This window comes from Thermobia domestica, chromosome 5 (genome assembly GCF_964235325.1).
Source record: "Thermobia domestica chromosome 5, izTheDome1.hap1.1, whole genome shotgun sequence".
Lineage (NCBI taxonomy): Eukaryota > Metazoa > Arthropoda > Insecta > Zygentoma > Lepismatidae > Thermobia > Thermobia domestica.
This window is the reverse complement of record NC_137458.1, coordinates 210,675,873-210,700,761: the sequence shown is the minus strand read 5'-3', so window position 1 is coordinate 210,700,761 and position 24,889 is coordinate 210,675,873. Positions and strand designations below refer to the sequence as shown.

The 24,889-nt window shown below is 33.3% G+C and overlaps 1 protein-coding gene across 1 annotated transcript in view; it reads left to right on the top strand.

The window, feature by feature from the left end:
- The window catches only part of LOC145686375 (uncharacterized), a 77,562-nt gene that overhangs the window by 39,959 nt on the left and 12,714 nt on the right, over window positions 1-24,889 (top strand). The window contains exons 2-4 of the mRNA XM_081759641.1: window positions 13,331-13,491; window positions 19,622-19,873; window positions 23,196-23,379. Of these exons, the coding sequence (XP_081615767.1) occupies window positions 13,331-13,491; window positions 19,622-19,873; window positions 23,196-23,379 (597 nt within the window). The remainder of the gene's footprint in view (window positions 1-13,330; window positions 13,492-19,621; window positions 19,874-23,195; window positions 23,380-24,889) is intronic.

Below are 24,889 nucleotides of genomic sequence, written 5' to 3'. Positions count from 1 at the left end.
ATATCTTTAATAAGTATACATATTATTATTCTCACCTTTTCTATCAAAATTATAAAGTCGACAAACGGTATCAAATGGTTTATTAGTTGATACACTTTTATGTATTTTCATTCAAATTGTCATGCACACATACAAGATGATTAGGTATCCATAAACAACTTCGTAGCAACTAAATACATAACACTATCTATATCTCTTACAGATATTAAAAAACATTCTTCTTTTGTTATTATTAAATTAACATTCTATTAAGTATATTGCTTATGTATGAGCACTTTCTGCCCAAGGTGCAGGTAATTATTAATCTATCCAAAGTATTTCGTTATATAAAATGTCGCCCGACAATTGGACTGAATATAAAAGTCATAAGCAAGCTTGGCTTTTATCTTCAAGAACCACTGGTCCGTTTACAATAATGGTCTTATTTTACATATGTTCATCACATTTTGATCGCCCCTCGTATGTATCTTCATTACATATCATAGATATAGATACATTTATAACAAATCTTTCACTTCATTAATACTTATCCTTTATTACATTAATTATATTTATTTCATTATCATTCATTACATTATTATTATATTTTATTATTAAAATGTCGTCGCCCATTTATTTAATCTTTGAAGGGTGCGAAGTCAAAATCGTAAGAAGCAATTACAGTTAAAACATGAGTTACCATTATCCAGGGCGCATTATATAATAATTATAATGGGTGATATTTTAAAATAAACATTGGATCAATAAGGCATAAAATATAGAAGAATTTTATTCAAGATAGTCGTTGAATAATTAACTTAATAGAATGAATCTTATACTCAACATAATCTTTGGCAGTTAAGTTTTCAACACAAGTCAATCTAATATAAATAATCTTTGTTTTTAATCAATTATGAATCGAATTATAATTCTTCACATTAACAAGAAAGAATTAAAATCATTTGAAAATTATCATTCCCGTCTATCTAAAACTATATTTAAGCACTTCAAGTATTCATAAGAGTCGTTTTCATTATCAACATTAACTCATAAAATTGAAAATAAAAGTTCACAAGAATCTATAACTGATATGGGTTTAACCTAATTTCATTAACGGTAATCAGCTTACATTCGTACTTGCATATGATTCTAATAAAGTACATTGTACTGCACAATCATGATTAGGTTACACAATATGTTGTACATGTATTTCATCGTGATTCTGATTTTGATACGAAGTGTCATCTCTTGACCTCCAATTACGTCTATCCATGTAGCTTGTTGTATTCTTGTAATTTCGACCTATATTCCGATTGTTTTTATGTCTACTTCTGTTGGGTGATCTGACATCAGGATTACCACGATTAATTAGGTTAGGCGGATTCCCTACATAACTTTGCCTATTTCGCTCGTTTTGATTGCTAGAATTCACTCGGCTTAGGTTGTGTTCCGTATCGTTCACACTTCTGATATTTAGATTCCGAACAGGTACAAAATGATCTGAATTATTTTTACTTTTACCTACTTGTTGATTCAAAGCATGGTATTATGTTTCATAGCATTGGACAAGCATTAATAAATGGTTGAAACTCATACACTGTGTAGAAAACAAGATCTGTTGTAACTTAAATGGGAGCAAATTTCGAATCGATGCTATTATTCTAGATTCCGATTGTAATGGATTAACGACTTTTAATTCGTTGTATGTATTTACGACAAACTCAACAACAGATTTGTGCAAACGAGGATTGAAATGTTGATTTCTAATGGTGGCATCTCGATTTGCAAGCAAAAAGTCATTTTCATAATTCGCAATTAGCGCTGCTTTGAATTCCTCATAAGTATTGATGTGATCACGTACGGCTTTAAACCATAAAGAACATGGTGGGAGTAATACATGAGGGATTAATTTCATATATTGTGATCTATCTATACACATTATATTGCATTCGTCCTGAAATTTTTCCAGGAAAGAAGTAGCGTTCTCATTACATTTACCACTGAATTTACTCATAGCCCGTATTTCACTCATCTTAACACTTAACTTTACCTTCCTTTTTTCATTCCGTGTATTTATTGGGTGATAATTCCTATCCATGGCGTGATGTGTCGTTGCACCATCCCTTTTCCACCCATCTGTCCTCTTCGGATGAATTTCTTCCAAAATAATATCCTCATCAGACACAGGTGAAGGCGAAGCCATCTCTGGTGATTGGGAAAACTCCAAGCGATCACTACCCATATTATTGTGGTATGTGTTGTCCTTAACCTGTAGCGTTCTAATTTCTTCCTGTAGAGTAGCTATCAATTGCGTATTTGCACGTATGTTGTTAGAATTATTGATGACCTGAATCTTTTGCTGTTGAACAGAAGATTCTATTACTTCTAAATCCTTTTTTACATCACTGATTTCTTGGCTCAGGTGATTGTGATTATCCTGGCATTCCTCAGATATTCCTTTTAACTTTTTCTCGAACTGCGCGGTGATATCGTTCATCGTCTGGATAATTAATTGTTTCGTTTCATCTGACTTCTGTTCCATTCGTCTGCTTAATTCCTCGTATTGCTTGTTGGATTCTTCGGAGTTCTGCTCTATCTTCTGTTCTATCGTCTGCTTCAATTCTTCGTATTGTTTATTGGATTCTTCGAACTTCTGTTCTATCTTCTGTTCTATCGTCTGCTTCAATTCTTCGCATTGCTTGTTGGATTCTTCGGACTTCTGCTCTATCGTCTGCTTTAATTCGGTAGACATCTGAATCAATTGTCGCTGTAAGGCTAGCAAGATTCGGTCTTCTGATGTCATTCCTGGTGCTACACTATGTTCACCGTTCGTCACTATTATTGGATTCTTTCTCAATTGCCTCACCGTTCATTTTTCTTATAATTATTCTACCACTTCTTAGTCTGGTGAAATTTGTATTCATTAACTTTATTACAAAAGTAAATTCACCCTTACTTTGCTTCGGGATATGAATTTACAGCAAATCCCGGGTGAGGTAAACCAAAATTTTTATAACGACTCACCAAGGGTAGTCGTTAACCTGGTTCGATCGATGATATATGAATCTCGAGTGGTAGTAATAGTTTGCATGTAAAAATATCTTTAATAAGTATACATATTATTATTCTCACCTTTTCTATCAAAATTATAAAGTCGACAAACGGTATCAAATGGTTTATTAGTTGATACACTTTTATGTATTTTCATTCAAATTGTCATGCACACATACAAGATGATTAGGTATCCATAAACAACTTCGTAGCAACTAAATACATAACACTATCTATATCTCTTACAGATATTAAAAAACATTCTTCTTTTGTTATTATTAAATTAACATTCTATTAAGTATATTGCTTATGTATGAGCACTTTCTGCCCAAGGTGCAGGTAATTATTAATCTATCCAAAGTATTTCGTTATAATTATTACAAGTACAAACTCTGTTGTACATTACTGTTACAGACAAAAGTTTAGGAACATTTCCAAAGTGCATTATGAACTGAACAACTATGAAGATTATTTCCGAAATCTACCAAGTCTAAAATAGGTATTTTTGTGGGGAGGGACGAAGTGTGTTACTATACGTTATTTCGCAGTAAAACTCCAGTTTTAATTCTATTTAATTTGCTTTCTAAATTAATTTGCCAAAGTAAACAGTACTGTATTTAAATATTCACTCATAGTTTTGTAATAAATGAAATCCCAGTTTGGACGTTGGAGGTTTTGAAACAAAGTTTCAAACTGACCGATATTTTACCGGCTGATCGGTATTATCGTTATGCTCAATTACATAAGTAAAGTTTTAAAATACAACTATTCTTAATCTGTTTTGAGAATTATGAGCGGGTGCCGGCAATTATATTTTTCGGAGCTGGCAACCCTATTTTCAAAACAAACGATGGATTCAGTGGGTTTCAGTACAAAACTCACCATTATAATCACAGCTATGAGTATGTTTAATAGTAAATCTTTATTATCGTTCTTCTATTTCTTAATAAGTAAACCTAATATTTCGTTCTTTAGTTATAGTATTTATTTATTTTTGTATTTTAACAATATTGTTTCTATTACATTTATGAATTAATTCGTACATCTTATGTTTTTTATTTATTGTTATTTTGGATTTTAGAAGTTTTGTCTAAATATTACAACAATGACAACATTGTTGTAACTTGAAAATGTTTAAAGGAAAAAAACTGTCCAGTATATTTTTTCTGTCACAAACAACCCAATGATATGTTGTAACAAACGATGTCTGATTTAGAAAAGAAATGTCACAGAAAATAACTCTGCCACAATCAGCTGAACTTTGTTAACAATGTCTCAGGACTATTAATCATCAATGTTGCCATACACATCAGTGTTGCTTTTGCTGGTAGCTCCAGAGCTGCATTCGAGGTATTTGTAGTACTCCAGGTTGGCAGGCTCCAGTCCAAGGTGTGTCAGCAGTCACTTCACATCCGCGAGTTTCCGATGACTGACATAATTGAGCTGCTTAAGACGCTCCAGCTCTGTAGGTCAATTTACATACTCTTTCTCAGTGTATTGTGGAACCATGGCTACCAAACTTGGTTGAGAAATAACGGCATCAATTTAAACGGGTAAATTCTCTCGGTTATAAAGTAGGCCATACAAAGTCCAACTTTCAGATTGTTTAGAGGCTTGAAGATAAATAGATCACTTCTGCGATTTTGATGCTCTTCGCGGGCTTAAGAGTTCTGTGAGAAAGTGCCTGCCAGTCGAAAATGGCATTGTGGGTAAGTTTCTGCAAGGTGTCGGAGCTTCGAAAAATCTAATTGTATTCGGAGGGGTACAGGATGGTTACCACTTTACGAAGATTCGTCTCTAGAACTCCGAAACCTCGATCCTCGTGCATGTAGAAATGGCCAGGAATGGGAGAAATGCACTTAAAAGAAATTTTGTTTTTCACGCAGAAGGCACACGGTGTAGTTCTTGCTCTTCCTGATGTAATTATCTGGGAAGAACCTGATGTTTGTGAGACACTCGTCAGATGATCAGTAAAATTGTGTTATTCAAGAAGTGTCACAAACCGCGACCAGCCTCATTTTCCAACCAGTGATAGAAGAACACTTTGCTTCTACTGAGATCCTTATGTTGTTTGTGTATGACAATGTCTAGAGCGTAGTGTCAAATTTTGGTGACTATATAGGGTCTCGAAAATTTGTGTCTTACCGTTAGATAGAGCCATATTGTGTATCAGGTGAAAGTTGATAAACATGCTTCCCCCTGGATAACTGTTAACTTCTCGTAAAAAGTGCTTGACTTTGGGAGTGTGACCGAGTATCATCAAAAGCGCTTCCTTTTTTCCTTCCTCGCTCCTTGCTTGCAAACTTTGCTGGCTAAACCGGACGCAGTCACTGCATATGTTGGTTTTGACGGAACCAAATCTCGGATTGAATTTCGCAGCGAACATTTTGTAGTAGAGATCGTAGCTACACATTCTTCTCAAAGCGAAATTTGTAAGAGGGATGCTTATCTCTTCTTTGGTTCCAACCAAGCTGCATTTGTTTGACTTCGTTTGCCTTTATTCGCTTTCTCTTCCGGAATCTCCTTTCAGTTTGCTTTTTTAAGATATCGCTTAAGGCCAGTGTTGAGAGTTTCTCCTTTAGAACAGTTGGACTGTAGGCGTATTTACTGTTTTCTCCATCCATCTTGTAAGTGTTTTAAGACACTAGTGGTTCTCGACAGTGTTTGGTTGAGTTGATTTTAACATCCCTTTCAGCAGCAAGGCTATATAAGACGGAACCTACTGGTTAACGTGGAATCCGAACCAGATTATCTCCCGCCGGGAATCGAATTCGAAACTCCCACTCGGCAGTGTATGAAAGACGTAGAGACACTTATATTAATCCTTGTTAATAAAATAATTCCGTTATTTTTACTCGAAAACGATATTGCATTCCTTCTTTAACAAATACTACTATGCAAATAAAAAAATGTGACTTTTACTTAACATGTGACTATGTGATCATTACCTGCAATACTATTGGCTGAAACGAACATGGCAGGTTTTGGCAATAAATAGCCGCAAATATGGCAGGTTTTGGAAAAATGCAACTAAACTCTGCTATTAACATAGGGATCTGCTGGTTTTCCCACACATTTTTGCCTTGTTTTACTTAACATGAAATGCGAAGAACTTGGAACAAGCATTGTTTAAATTTCTGCTCAAAATGGACTTTGAAGGCTTTAGAAATGATTTTCACAATTCTATATGCCTTCCTACTATATGAATATAAAGCTTTCACTTCTATAAAATCTAATAAAAGTAACAGTGTATCAGCAAAAAATATTGAAAGATGAAATTTAGCAATATCTATCATATTTAGAATCATGAAAATCTGTATTGAAGATCTAAAACTCAGATGAGTTTATGTTATTGCTTAAATAACGAAAAAATGTATTAAATGTATTAATCTTAATACTTATATTAAATGAGTCAACCCATTCTAAGTGATCAAGCATGTGTCGCTCGACCATCTCCAAAAAAATATTTTTTTTTCATGAATGTATATCCTATATCAGGGTACTTCAAAACCACGATCATCGGATTTTTAAAACATCTCGTAGCTACGCAGCAGCTGCCACCATTTTGCGTTTTCTCGATTTGAGGCATTTACGGATTATTCAATATCTCCATACGAGTTAGTCTTACCGAAATGAAGATTGCTGGACTCTTCCAACTTGTGCAGAGCTAAAACTTAGTCTTGGTTTTGGTTTATTGGAAGGACGGAAAAACGGCCAAGAGTGAAAGAGGTCCATAAAGGAAAAGAGTAAATGTTAAAGTTATTTTTGCTTCTAAAATCATTGGACCTTTCATTTTAATAATATATACTGTATTAGAATTTTGTAGGAGCTAAACTAAAGCTTGAGTTTCTGATTTATTGAAATAGCATTTGGTAAAATACTAAAATCTTAATTCATGTAACTTATCAAGAACAACATTTATTCCGATTTTGCATTTTTATTATATTAGGCTACGGCTATACGATTATAAAATTGCGTACTTGATTTTGTTAATTTTGCGATAGTTTTTCATACTTTTTTGATTCTAAGTTAGTTTGCAGTCGTTTTCTCGAGTATTTTTCTTGGAATAAAAAGAATAGTAGCTACGCGATTAACTTTGTTATGAGAGAAGTTGTCGGTTCCGTTATTGTTTGCATTAGTTTGTATGGTCTATGGATTGAATTTGAGTAAAAATCAAATTTGGTACAATTAAATAACTTAAATTGAATTATATTTAATTAAATTGTAGGCTGATTTATTTGATGTTTGTGTAATTAACGGATTTAAAATATTCAGAATTTATTAAAAATTTGTAAAAGGTCAGACGCTCATTAATATAAGAGGGTGGACCCAAAAGAAACCGGACTTCCGTTCTAAAAAAAAAATAATTTATTACATTTTTTACAAAATTCTTTCAGCCTCCTTTAAAGTACTCTCCATTAAATGCGATTCATTTCTCCCATCTTCTTTCCCACTGTTTGAAACACTCTGGAACTTGTACATCGTCCAATGCGCTCTGCGAAGTTCTTTTTACAGCCTCTACACCATCAAAACATTTTCCTTTTAGATTTTGTTTAATTCTCAGAAAATGTCATGTTGGTCAAACAGTTTGGATCACTTTCAATCTGATTTTTCAAGTCCTGGCTCAAATTCAGACGAATAATTTGATCCTGTGTGAGCAGCGAGAAACGAACTTAGCGGCAATATGTCTCATTTGCAAAACCTCACGCTGGCACGAGCTCCAACTCACTCCTGCCTGTTTTGAAATATCATCGATCATGAAACGACGATCCTCACTGATTTTGGGGCAGATTTGTTCGATGTTTTCGTCGTTTCGAAATGATGAAGAGCACCCAGAACGATCATGATCTTTACCACTCATCTCACCACACTTAAAGCGTCCAAACCACTCAAAAAATTGTGTGTGGTTCATAGTATTCTTCTTGAAAGCCTGTTGAAGCATTTGGTAAGTTTTCGTTTTCGATTTTCCAAGTAGGAAGCAAACACATTCCTTGTTCCTTTGAATCTGCCATAACGATTTAGCAGGCGGCAACAGTTGAGAAAAACAATACGATCAAACTTTAACCTCCTACGCAGACGCCGCTTAGCCAACTGATCTGGGAAGGTCTCTACTAGACCCACTTAGCAGAAGAACTCTCTACTACGCCTAGGAACGGCAGCGCTCTTTCAATCCGGTTTCTTTTGGGTCCCCCCTCGTAATATTAATCTAGGCACGGTCATTTATTGGTTTACACAATTGAATCTTAATTTTGAATTTGGAATTTTTAAGCTATAGTTGTTGGAAGTCTTGTTGTAATAAAATTCAGAATTGAACTTGTGAGTTTGATTTCCTTTGATATTTGAAATAGTTTAATAGCAGATAATTAATTGACCTAGAATAAGAACTGCAAATATTGTTGCCTCAATTTGATTTAGAACAGTTTTTTTTTTTTTTTTTTAATTTATGGTTGTAGTATTACTTATTTGCCGATCAGGTACCTTCAATGCACCCAGCCATACTGGAAACTTAAATACTTTTGAGTTGATAAACTTTAATTTTTTTAAGAGAAGTTTTAAACTCCACCGGCTAGGAGAGCGTTACAAATGATAATAAAGAAGATAAAGACAAGATACGAGGTGCCAAACTCATTTGATGCTTTTGAAGTGGTTGGAGATTCATTAAATGCTATCCAAACGTTATTAATGACTTATGTCACGTAATAAATGAAATTGAAGAGTCTGTTGATCGTTTAAAAACAATCGAATGAAACATAACGAAGACCACGGGCTTCTTTAAGTGAGAACATAATTAAGGTGTTACTACGCAATGAGAAAAGACTGGAAGCTTTCAAAATGTGGATGTGGAGAAGAATGGGAAGAATTAGCTGGGTCGAGCGGAAAATGAATGAGAGGTTGTTAGAAATGATGGAGAAAGTAAATAACAATTTTAGACGAAATTGAAAAGAGGAAGAAAAACTTATTGGATCATTTGCTGAGAAAACACTGTATAATGAATGGCGTGCTAGATGATATTGTGGCAGGAAGGAAACGAAAGGGGCGAAGGAGTCTCAGCGAACAGCATAAAAACAGAAAATTGTACATGAAGACGAAGAAGTTGGAACATAAAAAAATGAGGAACATGGATGCTTCTCAGTTTCGGCAAGTGACTTGACAATAATGGCAGAATACCTATGATTATGATGACTCGTGCATGTAATTTGTTCTGTTAATTTAGCGTACGAGGAGTGATCTAAAAGTAATGATAATCGAATATTTGTAATAGACATAAACCTGTAAAAATAATTTCTTCTCTACACCTTCAACAGTTATGTAGATAAAGGACATCGTTTCAGGGAGATGTATTCATTTGAATACAAGCAATCAAGGTGGTAGCACGAAGAGCAGATAAACGAGGTGATAGCTGTCAGGAAGTACATTTTCTTCAAAAACTTCTGCCGCAGCTTCAATCTGCTTGAACAGCCGCCCTATTGTTCAGATCTACCTCCCAGTGAACTTTACATTTTATCCCGGCTGAACGAAAAGCTCAGGGGCAACAAATTTAAAGATGATAGCGAGATAAAGGCCGCTGTGCAAGTATTTTAGGAGAGCCAAGACAAATATTTTTATCTAAGGATAGCTATACAGAGTTTTAAAAAAAATGTACTAAGTGTATCGACTTGTTAGGAGACTATGTAGAAGAATAAATATAATTTTAAAGCATAACTTCTGCACTATATACTCGTTATCATTACTTCTAGATCACTTATTGGATGTAGTAGACACCTACTGTACTTAAGAATGTTTTCCATGCTACAAATATCTTAATTTATCAATAAATGCGGTTTGTTTACGATATTTGATCACACAAAGAACATGCTATTTTAAAGGTAAAGTCTACTGCATATTATTATTATTATTATTATTATTATTATTATTATTATTATTATTATTATTATTATTATTATTATTATTATTATTAGCGCCCCATGCTGGACTAGTACTCTCTCCGCTGGTATAGGACTAGTGTGTGCGTATTTTGGTATATCTATTCCCGGGTTCGATTCCTGGTGGGAGAGCCTTTGGAATTTTAACTGTCCTTAACGTTTCTGTGTTCCTGTTCCTGTCCTCAAAGGTCAATGTGAAAAAATGAAATTAAGTAAATTGTAGTAATCAGAGAAATCAAGTTGCTGAAGAATGTTCGGTTAATCACTTAACTTTTTGAAAAAAAAAGTGGCTGATGTACGTGATCCGAGGTTCAATTCCCGGTGGAAGAGAAAAAAAAAATAATTTCACAATCATTCACTTTCATTATTCATTTTTCAAGGAATGGTCTGGCAATCCAACTTTATTATTTAATTCTACTGATGGCATCACTTACACACACTGAGAAAGACTACACTTCTTAGCATTAAGCATATTTACACTTGAAATATGTCGATTGAAAGCCGTCATTTATACATCATTAAGTATTATTGTACACATGTATGCTCTCAAAATAAACTGTTAAAGTGCAATTTCTGAAATTTGCAGATGCAGACTATCCTCGTAATAGTGATCGCTCCGTTTACATGTTATATTACTTTTCTTATTCAGTATTATAGTCTTGATACTACATTTTATCATTAAAAAACAATACTGTTCCAAATACGCTCTTCATATCGCGGAGTGTTGCTCACGTTAACTAAACTGTTGTCAAATTGTTTTATTTATTTTTATAGAATGTTATGTGTTTTCTTCTTTACAAATGACACTATGCTGGTCTTGTGACTCTGTTCACCTTTCGTTGTACTTCCTTCTAAAGATATTTTACGATGTTACTGAAGTTTCTTTATAAGGACTGGATCTATAATTCATTCACAAACAACTTATTTATTCTACTATGTGGTGATATAATTTGGAAAATAAATTACATAACAAAATTGACAGTAATAAGATTTTGACATTAAAAGTGAAAAATGGCAAAAGTTATATTTAAGAATAAAGAAAACTATACTAAATTAGATAAACTTGGCTATCATTCTTTCAAGTTGATAAAACGAATAAAAAATATTTGCTATTCATATATCTTGCGAAATATTTTAATTATGTCATTTTGCAGATTATTCAATGAAAAACATTTGCCATTATTAAGTTGAATGAATTAGCGTATAACTGTTCTTGTATCTTTCTTTATTAATTATTAAACATTATGATATTATTATCATGGATCACCATAAATTGTTCTCGGTCGCGTATAATTCGTGCCCCTATTGCGTATTTTGATAACAATATCTAATTTACACTTTTATGAGAAAGATAACTATGGCTCCAAGACAATTATTGGTTGTTTTGAAAAGAAAACTACTAAGTATCATTTTGATTTTAACAAGAAAGAATACTGCTAGTTTCGGCCTGTTGAAAAGGGACAGTGTTATAATGTTGAAATTATCTTGCGGTGGTTCACACTGTTACAGATGCTTTTCCTTTCATCCACAGGCCCTGAAGTCAACCAAGTTTGACTGATGATTGAGAGAAGATAGATCATGAATAATAACATGTAGTTCTACGTTACGGTGGAATTTTGATCTGGATTTATACTGATTCTCTCCGCTCTCTGTGGGGAAAGACTTAGATCATGGATTGCAACATCCTGACAAGAAGAAACGACCCACAATTCTGGACAGAGTTCAATCTTGAAAACGGAAAGGTTTCTTGTGGTGCCAGAGTAATCTTTCACTCATTGTACAAACTTCATTGACTTCAGGACATGTTAAATAGCAAAGAAAGTGTAAAACATTATGCAACTTGATCAAAGCAAGAAAATGTATCACAAATTCATATACTTGAAGAAATGTAACACCATCCCATCTTTATCAGACCTTCAAAAATATGTACAAGTGTATGTTCTGGAATTCTGGAAATTAATTTCAGTACTTCCTATTTTGAATCTCATTTATGAAATTATAATTTTAAAATTTCAAAATGTAACTAGATTATAGAAAGCAAAAGTTTCTTAATTCTGTCATTTGATTCTTGTATCTATTAAATTCTCAAGAATTGAGTGATATTTTATACGAAATATTGTAGTATGTTCTTCCGTAAATGCCGTAATATTTCGTTTTAGTAAATAATGAAAATGTGATATTAGCCTACATTTAACCTCGAATGTGCAGTTAATGAATTAAACGACGAATGAATGGAACGAAATAAATGAAGACAACTATATTTACTTGATGCTTTGCTATAATAGATTTGATTTCGAATATTATTTATTGTCTTCAAAAGTGTATCGTACTATTGCGTTTGTCAGCCGAATTGACGTTTGACGTTGATCGCTGATCTCATGTTGACCAATACACTTCCAGGGACGTTGCTAACGCCGTAATGTAGACATAAGAGTCTGATTCGACCAACATGTATTGCCGGTGGTTTGTCAATAGCACTTCAGGAGCTCATGAGATACACACTTGCCAAACATAAATTCGACTGTCGCGCAAGATAATACTTCTATAATTCTCACTACTGAGTTCCCGGATTACCGAATTGATATTTGTTTAGAATTCGGGATCATTTAGAGGTACGAAGTCCAGATATCCCATTAAATTCTGAGCTTCATCTTCTCCACTATCAGCTCTGGAAAGGAGAACTTCAAACAAATAAATAAATTGAGCTCATTAATATATCTACCTTCCATACCTACAAATTTCTTATTTTAAACGAAAAAGGAAAACATGCTTTTACTTATTTAATCACGTACCGTACTAATATTCATATTCATTAACATTCTTTAAAAAAAAAAAACACACACACACATATGGAGGAACACAAGCAGTTTTCCGAAAACAAAGCCTTGAGAATATCTGTGGAGCAAAAACAAAATAAAAGGGGAATTAAACTTTTTTAAAAATTGTTGATTTTGTTACTCCAAAAAATGTGCTCATTGACGCATATTACGCGATATTTTTACATTTTTGATGTCTAAGGTAAGCAGTGCAGGCTGCAATACGCAGAGCAGATGAAGAATATTGTTTGGAAAGTCTCGATGTGATTTTTTTTTTTTTTTATAAACTAGGAATTCAAGATTTTATAGAGGTGGGTAGTCTCAAACTTGGTTCGATTGAAATGGAACAATGCATTGATTGTCTGCTGTCTTTATTTCTGCGACATTGAATCTACAGGAGAAGTTGTAGAATTTTTTTGTTACTACTTCCTAAAGCTTGAAATCTACAACCATGAAAGTTCTGAACTCTGCGAATTTTAGAATGAATTTAAAGTTCCTCGATTTCGTAAATTCCTTTTCGTTGACAAAAATTACATTTTTTTCTTCTTATTTTCTTTGCAGGCGAATGGATGATCATAGCTGCTGCTTACACAGCTGATTTAATACCTGAAACTTCTGGATACAGCTTCGACTCACTTCCACATATTCAGATCATGTACTACTTTGTTGGATTTATGATATTTTCCTATTTCACTTACTTTGGAGTAGCAGGATTTCTACATGTGAGTACCTACAATATTGATAAAGCTCTCAATTATTCCTATTTATTGTAGTAACTTTAAATTATTCCAAGACATAATTACAAATTTCGTACAATTTCTTGGAGGTTGGAATGCTTCGTCCAGAAATAATAAGATCATGTATTGTTGAAGACACTGGATGGTATGATTAAATACTCTAATCGGGTGAGCTTTATCCCAAAATTATCGTCTGATAACAGAAAAAAGACTCGAACTGAAAAAGGCTCTTTTTGAATTTTTGCTTCTGTCTTAATTTTCATTTATAGTTCACTGAGGTAACTTCATTATTAGATACTTTTAACTTTATAAAACGTCTTTTAAAAAAAGAAAAAGAAAGAAAGACAAAGAAAAAGAAAAACAGATGGTTGGTTCAATTCAGCGTTTCTTTCATTTTGAATATGTATTCTTAATTGCATGTAACTATCTCACTTCAACCAATATGGCTTACAAAGAATTGAAAAGGAAACGAGTTATCGGATTATCCATACTTCAGGAACAAATCAAACTTCGCTACTTTGTGAAACTATCTATGGCAAGTTCAGTTCACATTGTAATCAAGTCCACTTTTTTGATCACTTCGGACAAACTTCATCTTTAAGATCTCTATCTGAAGTTTCTTATACAACTTAAAACATTCATGTCTAGATAATGAAAATAATGTAAAATACAGTGTTAAATTTTCCATGTACTTAAGCGTACCATACAAACTGTAAGTATCTTTTTCTCATAACTTTGATAATTGAACTCGATTTCCTTATGCTCTGAACGTACTGTATAATGAGAGATTTTGGTAAAAACACTGTTAAAAATTATCTATTTTATCTGAAAAATTTCAAGTACGTGCTGCTTTTATTCTCAGTAAACCATATAAGAGGCAGAAGCCAAAAGTGGTTTACTTTTAGGAGTTAATTGCTTTCAAACGATTTTCTCAGAAACGACTGAGACCTTTTGTTAACATTATATATTTCTATAAATATTTTAGTAATATCCTTATAATGTGACACAAATCTAGATTTAATTTAACAAGTGGGAGCGAAAAAGTTAGTATGGCGGCCCGTGTCTTTAGCTTTCCAGTTTTTTTTCAAAACTACTGTCTGCACAGATACCTCGTCCGAGTTCACATGCCTAACTAAAGTAGTCAAACAGTTGAATCAATACCCATTTGAAACACATCATCGTATTCTAAGGAACTTTTCAGATTTTCAAATTAATAATTTTGTAATTGAAAATTTTTCCCATGGTGTTATCTCTTGCATTTTATTAATTAAACGTTTTACTTGCTAGTGACTTAACGACAATTAAAAAATGACAAACGACAGGTACTTTTCGGACCAGTTCCAGTGTAAACCGTTAGTTCACAAAGCTTATATGGATAGCCAAGGTTGATTCTCCGCTATCAAGTTTTTTTTATAATTTTTTTATTATTATTATTTCTTTCATTGTTTGGCCAATTTAGTATCACAAGATTCTACTAGGATCCCGTAAAAAAATTTTGAAGTTTTCTTCAATCAATTATGATTTTTTTTTCAAATGTGAAACTTCTGACAGCGACATAACAGTCATGACTTTTCTGGAGGTTAAATTAAATAAGCGGAATTAATCCCGCTCCCAAACTCTAAATTAACCTAGGGCTGTGCGATATCAAAATTTCGATATCGACATTCGATATTTTCTGATATCGATATCGAATAGATATATCGATATCGACAATATCGATATCGGATATCGACAATATCGATATCGACAATATCGAATATCAATATCGACATCAAATACCGATATCGACAACATCAAATATGGATATTCAACATATTGATTGTCTTGAATATTCATGTTGATGGGGCCGCGGTGGCTCGGTGGTAGAGCGTTTACCTCTGGTGCTTGGGGTTCCGGGTTCGATCCCAGCTCCCGCCAAGTGAACTTTGTGGTGAACAAACACCGTTGCATGGGTTTCCTCGGGGTTCTCCCGTTTCCTCCCACTTTCTTCATTCCACCATTTCATTCATTTCTCATAATCACGGTCTCCTTTAGCCTAACCGGCATAACCGTGGGACGTAAAACTCAAAGATTTCATTTCATTTCATTCATGTTGATATAAACAATCTGGTCTCAAAATGTTTCAATGGGGGATATCTCAGAATACTTGTTAGTCACAGAAAACAGACGTGTGTTCCTTCTAATCCACCTTTCTTTTCTCCGAAAAAGTTAATAAAAATATTCATTGAATTGTCTTATCATATTGGTCATCGTTGCAGAAATAATGAGAGTGAAACACGGTGACATAGAATATGCGTGTTTTATTTGTGTGTAGGTGTTTATTTCATGTATGTGCATTTGTGAATGTGCGCGTGTGGCGGTATGCGTTTGAGAGAGAGAGAGAGAGAGAAGTTCTTTCTATAGCATAACACGTGCGTGTGTTGTATTTTAAGCTCACGCACAAACAATATTTGATCCAAATATGGACGATAGTGGCCGTGGTTCACCTCTGGTGCATGAGGTCCCGGGTTCAAACTCTGCTCTTGCCAAGTGAACTTTGTGGTGAACAAACACCGTTGCATGGGTTTCCTCGGGGTTCTCCCGTTTCCTCTCACTTTCTTCATTTCACTATTTTCATTCATTTCTCATTATCACTGTCTCCTTTAGCCTAACCGGCATAATCGTTGGACGTAAAACTCAAAAATTTCATTTCATTTCAGATATGGACGAATGACGTACCCGATCAACAAAAGCAAATCGTTGAATCCCCGTTTCTCTTTTGTGCTAATCATTTGATACCTCACTGCAACAGGAAATCGATGCATATCTTTTAGTGCCATCTACAGACAGTGGTGCTATTCAGCCGGTTCGCTAGAACCGGTTGTTAATATATTTCGAGTTTGCTAAACCGTTTGTTATACCCAGGCATAACAGTAAATTTTATTCAGTTATACCAAGAACGAGCAAGTTTCAGTTTGTTTAGTTTTGTTCTTAGAAATGCTTACAGATACAGGGTTAGATATATGATCTCTCAGAACAAGGTATAAGCGATTTTTTCTTAATTTCAAAGGGGCTGGTTAGATATCAAGAATTAAAACTGGGATCACATGAGTGCAGTGGTGAGGGTTATTTACATTTGAAACGCATGCATACCATTATCAATGATTGTTGATCCATTGCTGGGTTGTGTTTCCAATACTTCTTGACAAACATTTATTTTGGATAATTCGTTTCCAAGATATTCGCAGTGCTACCTAATTTCGTCACAAAACACCTTATATTGGGTTGCTGTGTAGGTCTCTACTTGTCACTTGTGGCATCCAGTGAAAAATTTGCCTTTGTCTATCTTGTATGATTTGCTTCCTAAGAGAGAGGGAGAAAGACAGGGGCGTAAATAAGGGCTCCGCAGACCTCGCATTGTGGGGGCCCAGGCCATCACGGGGCCCCCAAAATTGTGATGTAGGACGTAGAAAAGGGGCCCCATTCCACGTTGTCTGCGGGGTGGCCCCCAAGCCCTTAGTTACGCCACTGGAGAGAGGTATCTTTCTATGTAACCATCTACTATCTCTCTCTCATATATATATATAACCAGTCACCAAAAATTAGAATAGCACCACTGCCTACAGATATGGAAGAAAACCTCCTTCACGGGAGGAAATCTCATGACAGTGAATTTCCAAAATTAGCTCTTCTTGCTTGTAAGTATTTGTGTAGGTACCAGCGTTCTATCGGAAAGAGTATTTAGTTGTGGATACAATATCGTAACTGATGCTCATACTTCACTTACAGTTAGTGCAGAACATGCGAAACAACTAATTTTCTTTCCATGAACAAAAGAGCTTGTTCCTAAATAGCAGTGTCATGAACTTCAATGCATCATACATTTCTAGTTGAATACTCAGTGCTTATAGGCATATTTCTAAACAAGACAGTTATTGTTCATTTTTCTCTGTATGTGTGATGTGTGTGTTTGTGTTCTTCTAAGTTAATTCGTTGGCCTTACAAATTTAACACTTGGACTCTATTTTAATATCCAATTAAAAAAAGCACGCGATCAATCGAGATCTCTTTCACGTTATTATTAAATTGATAATCTTTTTGTATTAAAGAGCTTTACGCAAAGACGTGACATCTCCCACATGAACTTACGAGGTTTCTTGTTATTGGTTTTGTGCAAACTCATATCTAAAAGTGTTCATGTTTTTATTAAATTTAGGCTAAACCTTATGTCTTATACCATTATTCAGTTCTGCTTATGAAATCAATTTAGAAAGGTTCCAAGTCATTCCTAATAACAGTGCACCTAATAATGCATATTCTAATACTTAAACAAATCCAAAGAAATAGGGAAGTGTTAATACTACCTAAACAGAATATGTAGGTCTGTGTAGTGAAATGACAGAATGGAGGCTTTTGTTTGTTTTAGTGGGCTGAGTTATGTAGCTCAACTTACATCTAGTAACCACATACAAATAAACGGAAAATTACTACTTTGCACAAAAAACTAGTAAATTCTTGTTTCCCTGTCTGTTTAGATTTAAGCAAATTTTAGCACAGGCATTTGATTTTTCACTCGTAATGGCAATGCAGCACAAACATTAATTGTAGTGAGGATATCAAGTTGACTCGGTTAAGGAATGCAGCCATGTTAATGATGAGAAATATTTTGGAAGGCATAGCTCCCCGGCTATGCACTGGTTTTGGCTTTATCTTCGAAAAGAACATCATTACTGCCCAATACAATTTTTGCACAAAGTTTGGTTTGATTCGGTAAAGAAGTGTAGCTGATAATATAAGTTAAATACACAATATTTAGGTGGATTAAGTAGACGTAGAAACATCCTTACCCCACCGCCACCGATTTGGATTATCTTCAAAAGGAACCAAAATTTTAACCCATACTAATCCTCTGTAAATTTGGCTTCATTCTGTTAAGAAATGAAGTCAAAAGAGAAAATTAAATATTAACATGGAATGTTGTGAAGCATAGTCCCCAAGCCCTACATTAATTTGACTCATGAAATGGGGCGTTTCTCTGCCTCATACGAGTATCGTGCAGTTAGGTTTCATTCGGAAGAAATGCAAATGCAGCTACTATCGCGAGCCAAAAAGCGTTATATATATATATATATAAAGCAAAACCCGCCGCAATTTTTTCGAGGAAGTGTGAAACACCAATATCGAATATCGAATATTGACGATATCGGATATCGATATCGAATATCGACAATATCGGATATCGATATCGAATATCGACGATATCGGATATCGATATCGAATATCGACGATATCGATATATCGACTTTGATATTTTTGAGATATCGATTATCGATATAAGATGATATCGATATCGACGATATCGATATATCGACATATCGCACAGCCCTAAATTAACCTCGTTGTATGGGTTAAACAAAGTTAGATGTGGTAAGTAATCATTTAACTATTTGAGAAAATAGGTATCATTTTATAATAAACAAAGTTAATCTACTAAAGCATTTAAAACTCTTTTTACTATTAATTATATGAAATTACGGAGTGAGATAATTTCCCGAAATTTCTGTAAATTATTCAAAAGTGAATGCAATTAGTCCAAAAGTAACTATTCTGAGTAAAAATAGTTATTCCGATTTGTTTGATTTTTTTAAACATATAACATTGCCAATAATGCGATATAAATAGCACGTAATTCAGAATCTATACAAAATATTAAAGGTTATTTTTTTAAAATCAAGGATACTTCTCAAATTATTAGTAAAAGAAAATCAATGCGGAACCATTAATTCAAATATGCTTAATAAAGGCAAAGTTGTTTTCTATTTACTACTTAAAGATATAATTGAATACTGTAACTTGCACGGTGTAGCGTCCATGGAAGCTGTCGAAACATCGCTTCCATTAAGTAAGAATAATAACGTGTTAAGTTTAATTCATTAAAGCAAATATTAAGAAAATACAGAATATTAAGAATAATGCATTACAAATAACAAGTAAAAATACGCTACGGGGCTGATGAAAATAAATAATTAAATAAGAAATTATCTCACATTGGATCTTAATAGAAAATTGTTTTACAACATTAAAAAGTACTGTTATATTTTATTTCAATTTTATTTTATTTATTTTATATTTACAGTGGTACTTTTATATTAGAAGAAGAGACGAAGCGGAGAAATGGAAATGCCAACCAAGGAAATGGATAAGTCCAGACTTAGAAAAAGAAGAAATATTGCTTGGCAGCCTCAATATTATGTTGGGAAACATACTTTCAACTATTATCTCGTATTATATTGCCAATGGACGTCTGAAAACCTCGCTCTATTTTAACTTTCAAGATTATTCATGGTTTTGGTTCTTTTTGCAGTGGCCGATTGCGTTCATTTACATTGTAAGTGGAAAATTTAAGTAAAGTGTACTTGTTAATGAAGTATGTGTTAAAGATATATTTTCATGCAGAGGTACAAATGTGATTTCTGTGCGTGGTTCCAGATTCGAGTCTCCTTATGAGTACAGAATGCTCACTGTCCCATTAGCTTCAAGCAGGGTTAATAGCCAAAAATAACCGCAATGAAAGTCGGAGATCTAACCACATATTACCTACCTAAAAAAAAAAAAAAAAAAAAAAAAACTGTATGGCCTTTCTGGGTTTTGGTCTAATTGAATTTAGTTTGTGCAATCAAGATATGAAATTTCAATGATGTTAACAAATCATACGTAAATCTATACTTCTTGTGTTGTGATTAACTACCGTACAATAGGTTTTAACGCATGCATTCAAAACTTTAAATTCAGGAGAAAAACATACAATTCTGGTATTGATATTATTCATATTAAATAACTGGAAACAGAAGCACCTATCTTCGCATATTAGGGTGGAGCCCAAGCTAGCTGTTTCACAGTCAATCTTGAGAAAATTATATGGTATAGTGGTCCATTGTATAATGGACTCCCAGTACAAGACAGTAATCCCTAACCTTTTTTTAATTGATGGCACATTTTACTGAATTCTCACGACATCGAGTCACACTTGTGTGGTATTTTATAATTATTAATAATATAAATTATGATGCTTTAAGAGTATAAATTTCTTTTAAAAAATGGTGACTTTATGTAGTACTGAGCACTGTTGTTGCTGCTCGGAGCGTTGATTGGCACAATCTATACGCAGAATTGGTTTCAACTAATATAATAGTAAGTGCTTTATGATTTTAAATCTTGAAATTTCGCGACACACTCTATAGAACTGCGAAATACACCGGCTGGGAACCACTGCTATAAGAGGCTAGATCCAGGAGAAGTTAAGCCTTATCTTGTTGTTTATATACTCAACCATGATCGAAAATATATTTAAAAATCGCTCTTAAGAACAATATTTTGAACCTTAAACATAAACATTAATAATAATAATAATTTGTTGGTTTCGGTATGTAATGTAGGCAGATGTTCAAGTTTATTGAAAAATGTTTTTTAAAGGAAGTATTAAAAAAAAAGAGAGTTTAGTGGTTTCTGTAAGTAGCTATATATTTAATAAGAAGAAAAATGTTTACTTGCAAAACATTTTGGAATGAAGAATATATTGAATAAATTTAATGTGTATGGTTTATATGTGATAATACATTTTTAAAGTACATTATAAAATCTACTAATAAATTTTGAAATGACTGAAAGTATACATGAGACTATAATAAGATCGCAACAAAAAATTCATTGATATGATCAAGGAAACAAAAGTTTACGTTAAAGATAATGTCTTGATTACTAAAAGCCGCGTCCCTCTGATGTTTTTTTAGGCATCTAAAACAAATCCAACATAATTTACGAAGAATAAAATAGTCAAAACATAACACAAAAATACAAACATCTGAAGTTTTTCTTGTTATAAGACACTAATAATAAGTTTTCTAAGAGGGGGAAAAATCGTCGTTTACTGATTCCAGCAATTCTTTATTATAAGTGAACGCTACACTTATTTAACGTTCAAAAAATTTAATCTCTAATTAGCGTTTAATATTCTTGTTTTAACTGGACACTTGGATGCTAAGTAGCTTAGCTCCAAACAATAATAATGTTTTCAACTCATTCATTCTACAGATTGGTATTTTTTTAAAAAGATTTTTGTAAAGAGTAAATTATAGAGCTATAAATTATGTTTTTGTTTTCAACATAAAAGAAATATGAATTGCTCATGAGATATTGAACTTCAAATTTTACTATTGGAAAATTTAAATCTTAAAGTTACCCCATTTAGTATTCAAGTGGTTCAAGTATTTTCTACGAAGTCCAATCAAAAAATTTGATGCTCAATAACTCGGGAACCACAGGCCTGAGTAAAAAAAATATCATATGAGTCCTAACCAAATTAAGATCTGTCTACATGCCTTGTTTAATCACGATTGCTTGAGTTCTATAGATCGCATACAATATATAATATTTGAAAGGAAAAAAAGATACATTAAACGAAAGATGAAAATCTCTACTAAATACCAAAAAGATTTTTGACAATATTTTCTTTCTTCTGTTGTCATATACACATCATCTTGATTTTCTTTACACTGCACTCGAATTCATCGGGTTGTATTATCTTTATCACTTATCTTATTTTATTTTTGATATTATCTCAAGTTACCAATTTATTTTATCAGAATATCATATCACTTTTATCCTTGATAATGAAGGCTGTAGGAATAAAATAATAAAATATGAATAAAATACTGTAGGATTATTAGAACTAATTTTTCTTTCTTTTTCTTTTGTCTTCTTTTCTTTTTTTACTGAAATGTATGATATTTTATTTTGCAAATGCAAACTCTTCCGTTCCCATATTCTCATATAATAACACCTAAGTAGCTTAACCCTTGGAGTACCAAGATATAAATTTTACTTAAATGTCCAAGATGGGATCAATTTGATCCCATAGGTTTCTGTGACTCTAAGGTCAGCAAAAAGATCAAATGATATTCTATTGTTATAATACAAGCAATGAACATTTATTATAAAGAGGAAAATGTACCACATAAGAGAAACTAACAAAATGAGGTTGACGAAAAAACTCGCAGCAAAATGCCATGCCCTAATCGCCATCTACATTTCGCGGAATGAGAAAATTTTTTTCTTCCTTCCTCTTGGAATATGACTGAAAACTCTTTATTCCATAATTGACCAAGATGTGGTCATTTTGACCCCACTTTCCATTTTTGTAAATGAAAAGACAAATTTGACTCTACGATACTTGTTAAGTGTACAAAATTATTCAAGAGACTCTTATAGAAGCATTCCTAGAAGACCATTTCAGCATATATTTTTTAATGCAATAGAAAATAGATGTCTCGCTGGGGTCAAATTGTCCCCATCTTGGTACTCCAAGCGTTAAATTCTACTAAGTATAGAATGTAAAACTTCAACTCAAGCTTTGTAAAAACTTACTTACACTTGTTTCATATGCTCTCAAAATAGTCTAAATTTTCTTTTGATGGTAATTTGAAAGGAATAAATAGTAAAGTAATAGCTGAACAATTTATAGTTTGACTCACATATTGCATTTTCCAAAACAAATTTATAAAATAGAGACTCTATACCATGTACGATATTAAATTGCTGGTGCTTGAGAACCTTTGTTATTAAATTATTTATGTATTTAGCTCGATCATAAAAATTCAATTTTTGTACCGGAAAGTGATATTGAGTGATGCAAATTGTCGCATTTTTTCCAGGATTATGCCATGTATTGGGAGCACAGGATCTTCCACTTCCCCATTTTCTACAAAAGCATTCATAAAGTACATCATAGATACAAACAACCAACTGCATTTTCTACAATGGCGATGCATCCTGTAGAACTGATTACGGCGCAGACAGTGACACTATCCACAATATTTATTATTCCTGTTCACTATGGTAAGTATTTTGTAGATGAATATACTTAAACAAAAGATAAGATTTCTTAGTCTATTAGTTTAAATATCACTCTCTCTCTCTCTCAACGAGCTACTTCTCCATATACAGATAGTCCTCGGTTACGTAAATACTTGTAGATCACTCCAGGACTCATTGCGTATGTCGAAATTTATGTAAGTCGAATTTTTATCATAATCTAAGATTTGTCACAAACATGTATGAATTTTTTATGTTGTTTGATAATAGTGTAATGCTAAAACTCAATTACGTACAAGTAATATGTTTTATAAATTGAGTACAGAACCTTATATTCTTACAATACCGATGATAATAAAAATAATTAATTAATAACAGTTCAGCAGTAGTTATATATAATTATCTCATTAGTTCATGGCTCAATTACTAGGTGCATCTCAAAATAAATTTACAAATCTAATAGTACTTACGCATATTACTTTAGATGTAAATACCTCTCATAAAATTTTATTTTCATCGAAATTCTTTTATATAAGATGAATCTATGTATGCCAAATTTAAGTAGCTCGTGGATTGTCTGTATTTCGTGAACAATGTAAGTAAATTCTAGAATTCTGTATTAAAAATTCAAGATGCACTCAGTGCATTACTTTTTCTCTGTGATATGACGATATCAAAAAGCTTTTTCTGTTTTTTTAATGAAAATGATTAATAATACACCCAAAGTTATGTCGATATATCAGTTACAATTGGAATGGTGTAAAATTGCACATTTTGTTGTATTTTTCTCGCTGTGAATATTAGAACTTAAAGTTTAAAATATACAAAACTATAATCATGCCTGTTGTTCTGTATGGTTGCGAAACATGGTCGCTTACTCTGAGGGAAGAACATAGACTGAAAATATTTGAGAACAAGATCCTGAGACGAATATTCGGACCCAAGAGAGACGGGAATGGGAAATGGCGGAAACTTCATAGCGAGGATCTACATAATTTATACGTTTTACCCAACATTGTCAGGGTCGTCAAGTCTAGGGGGCTTAGGTGGGCAGGTCATGTAGCTAGAATGGAAGAAAGTAGAAACGCTTTCAAAGTCTTGACTGGAAGACCAATCGGAAAACGACCATTAGGAAGACTTAGGCGCAGATGGGAGGACAATATTAAGATGGATCTCGCAGAGATTGGAGTGCAAAGTAGAAACTGGATGCAGTTAGCTAAGGATAGAAGTCAATGGAGAGCTTTTGTGAACGCGGTATTGAACCTCCGGGTTCCATAGGCCATAGAGTTAGTTAGTTAGTTAGTTAGTGAACATTAGAACACGCTAATCTGATTGATTGATTAAGAAATTAAGAAATCTTCTAGATTTTCTTCTTTTCATCCACATTAACCTTGCTTCTGAAATTAAGCTGAAAGGTTAAAACTGCCTCGCTTCACTGAGCAAAGTATCCTTTGAGACCTCTTGTTGCTTCTTGTTCACAACTTTTTCACATAACCTTAGTGCAAACAATTAAATTGTGATTTCTATCTTGGGC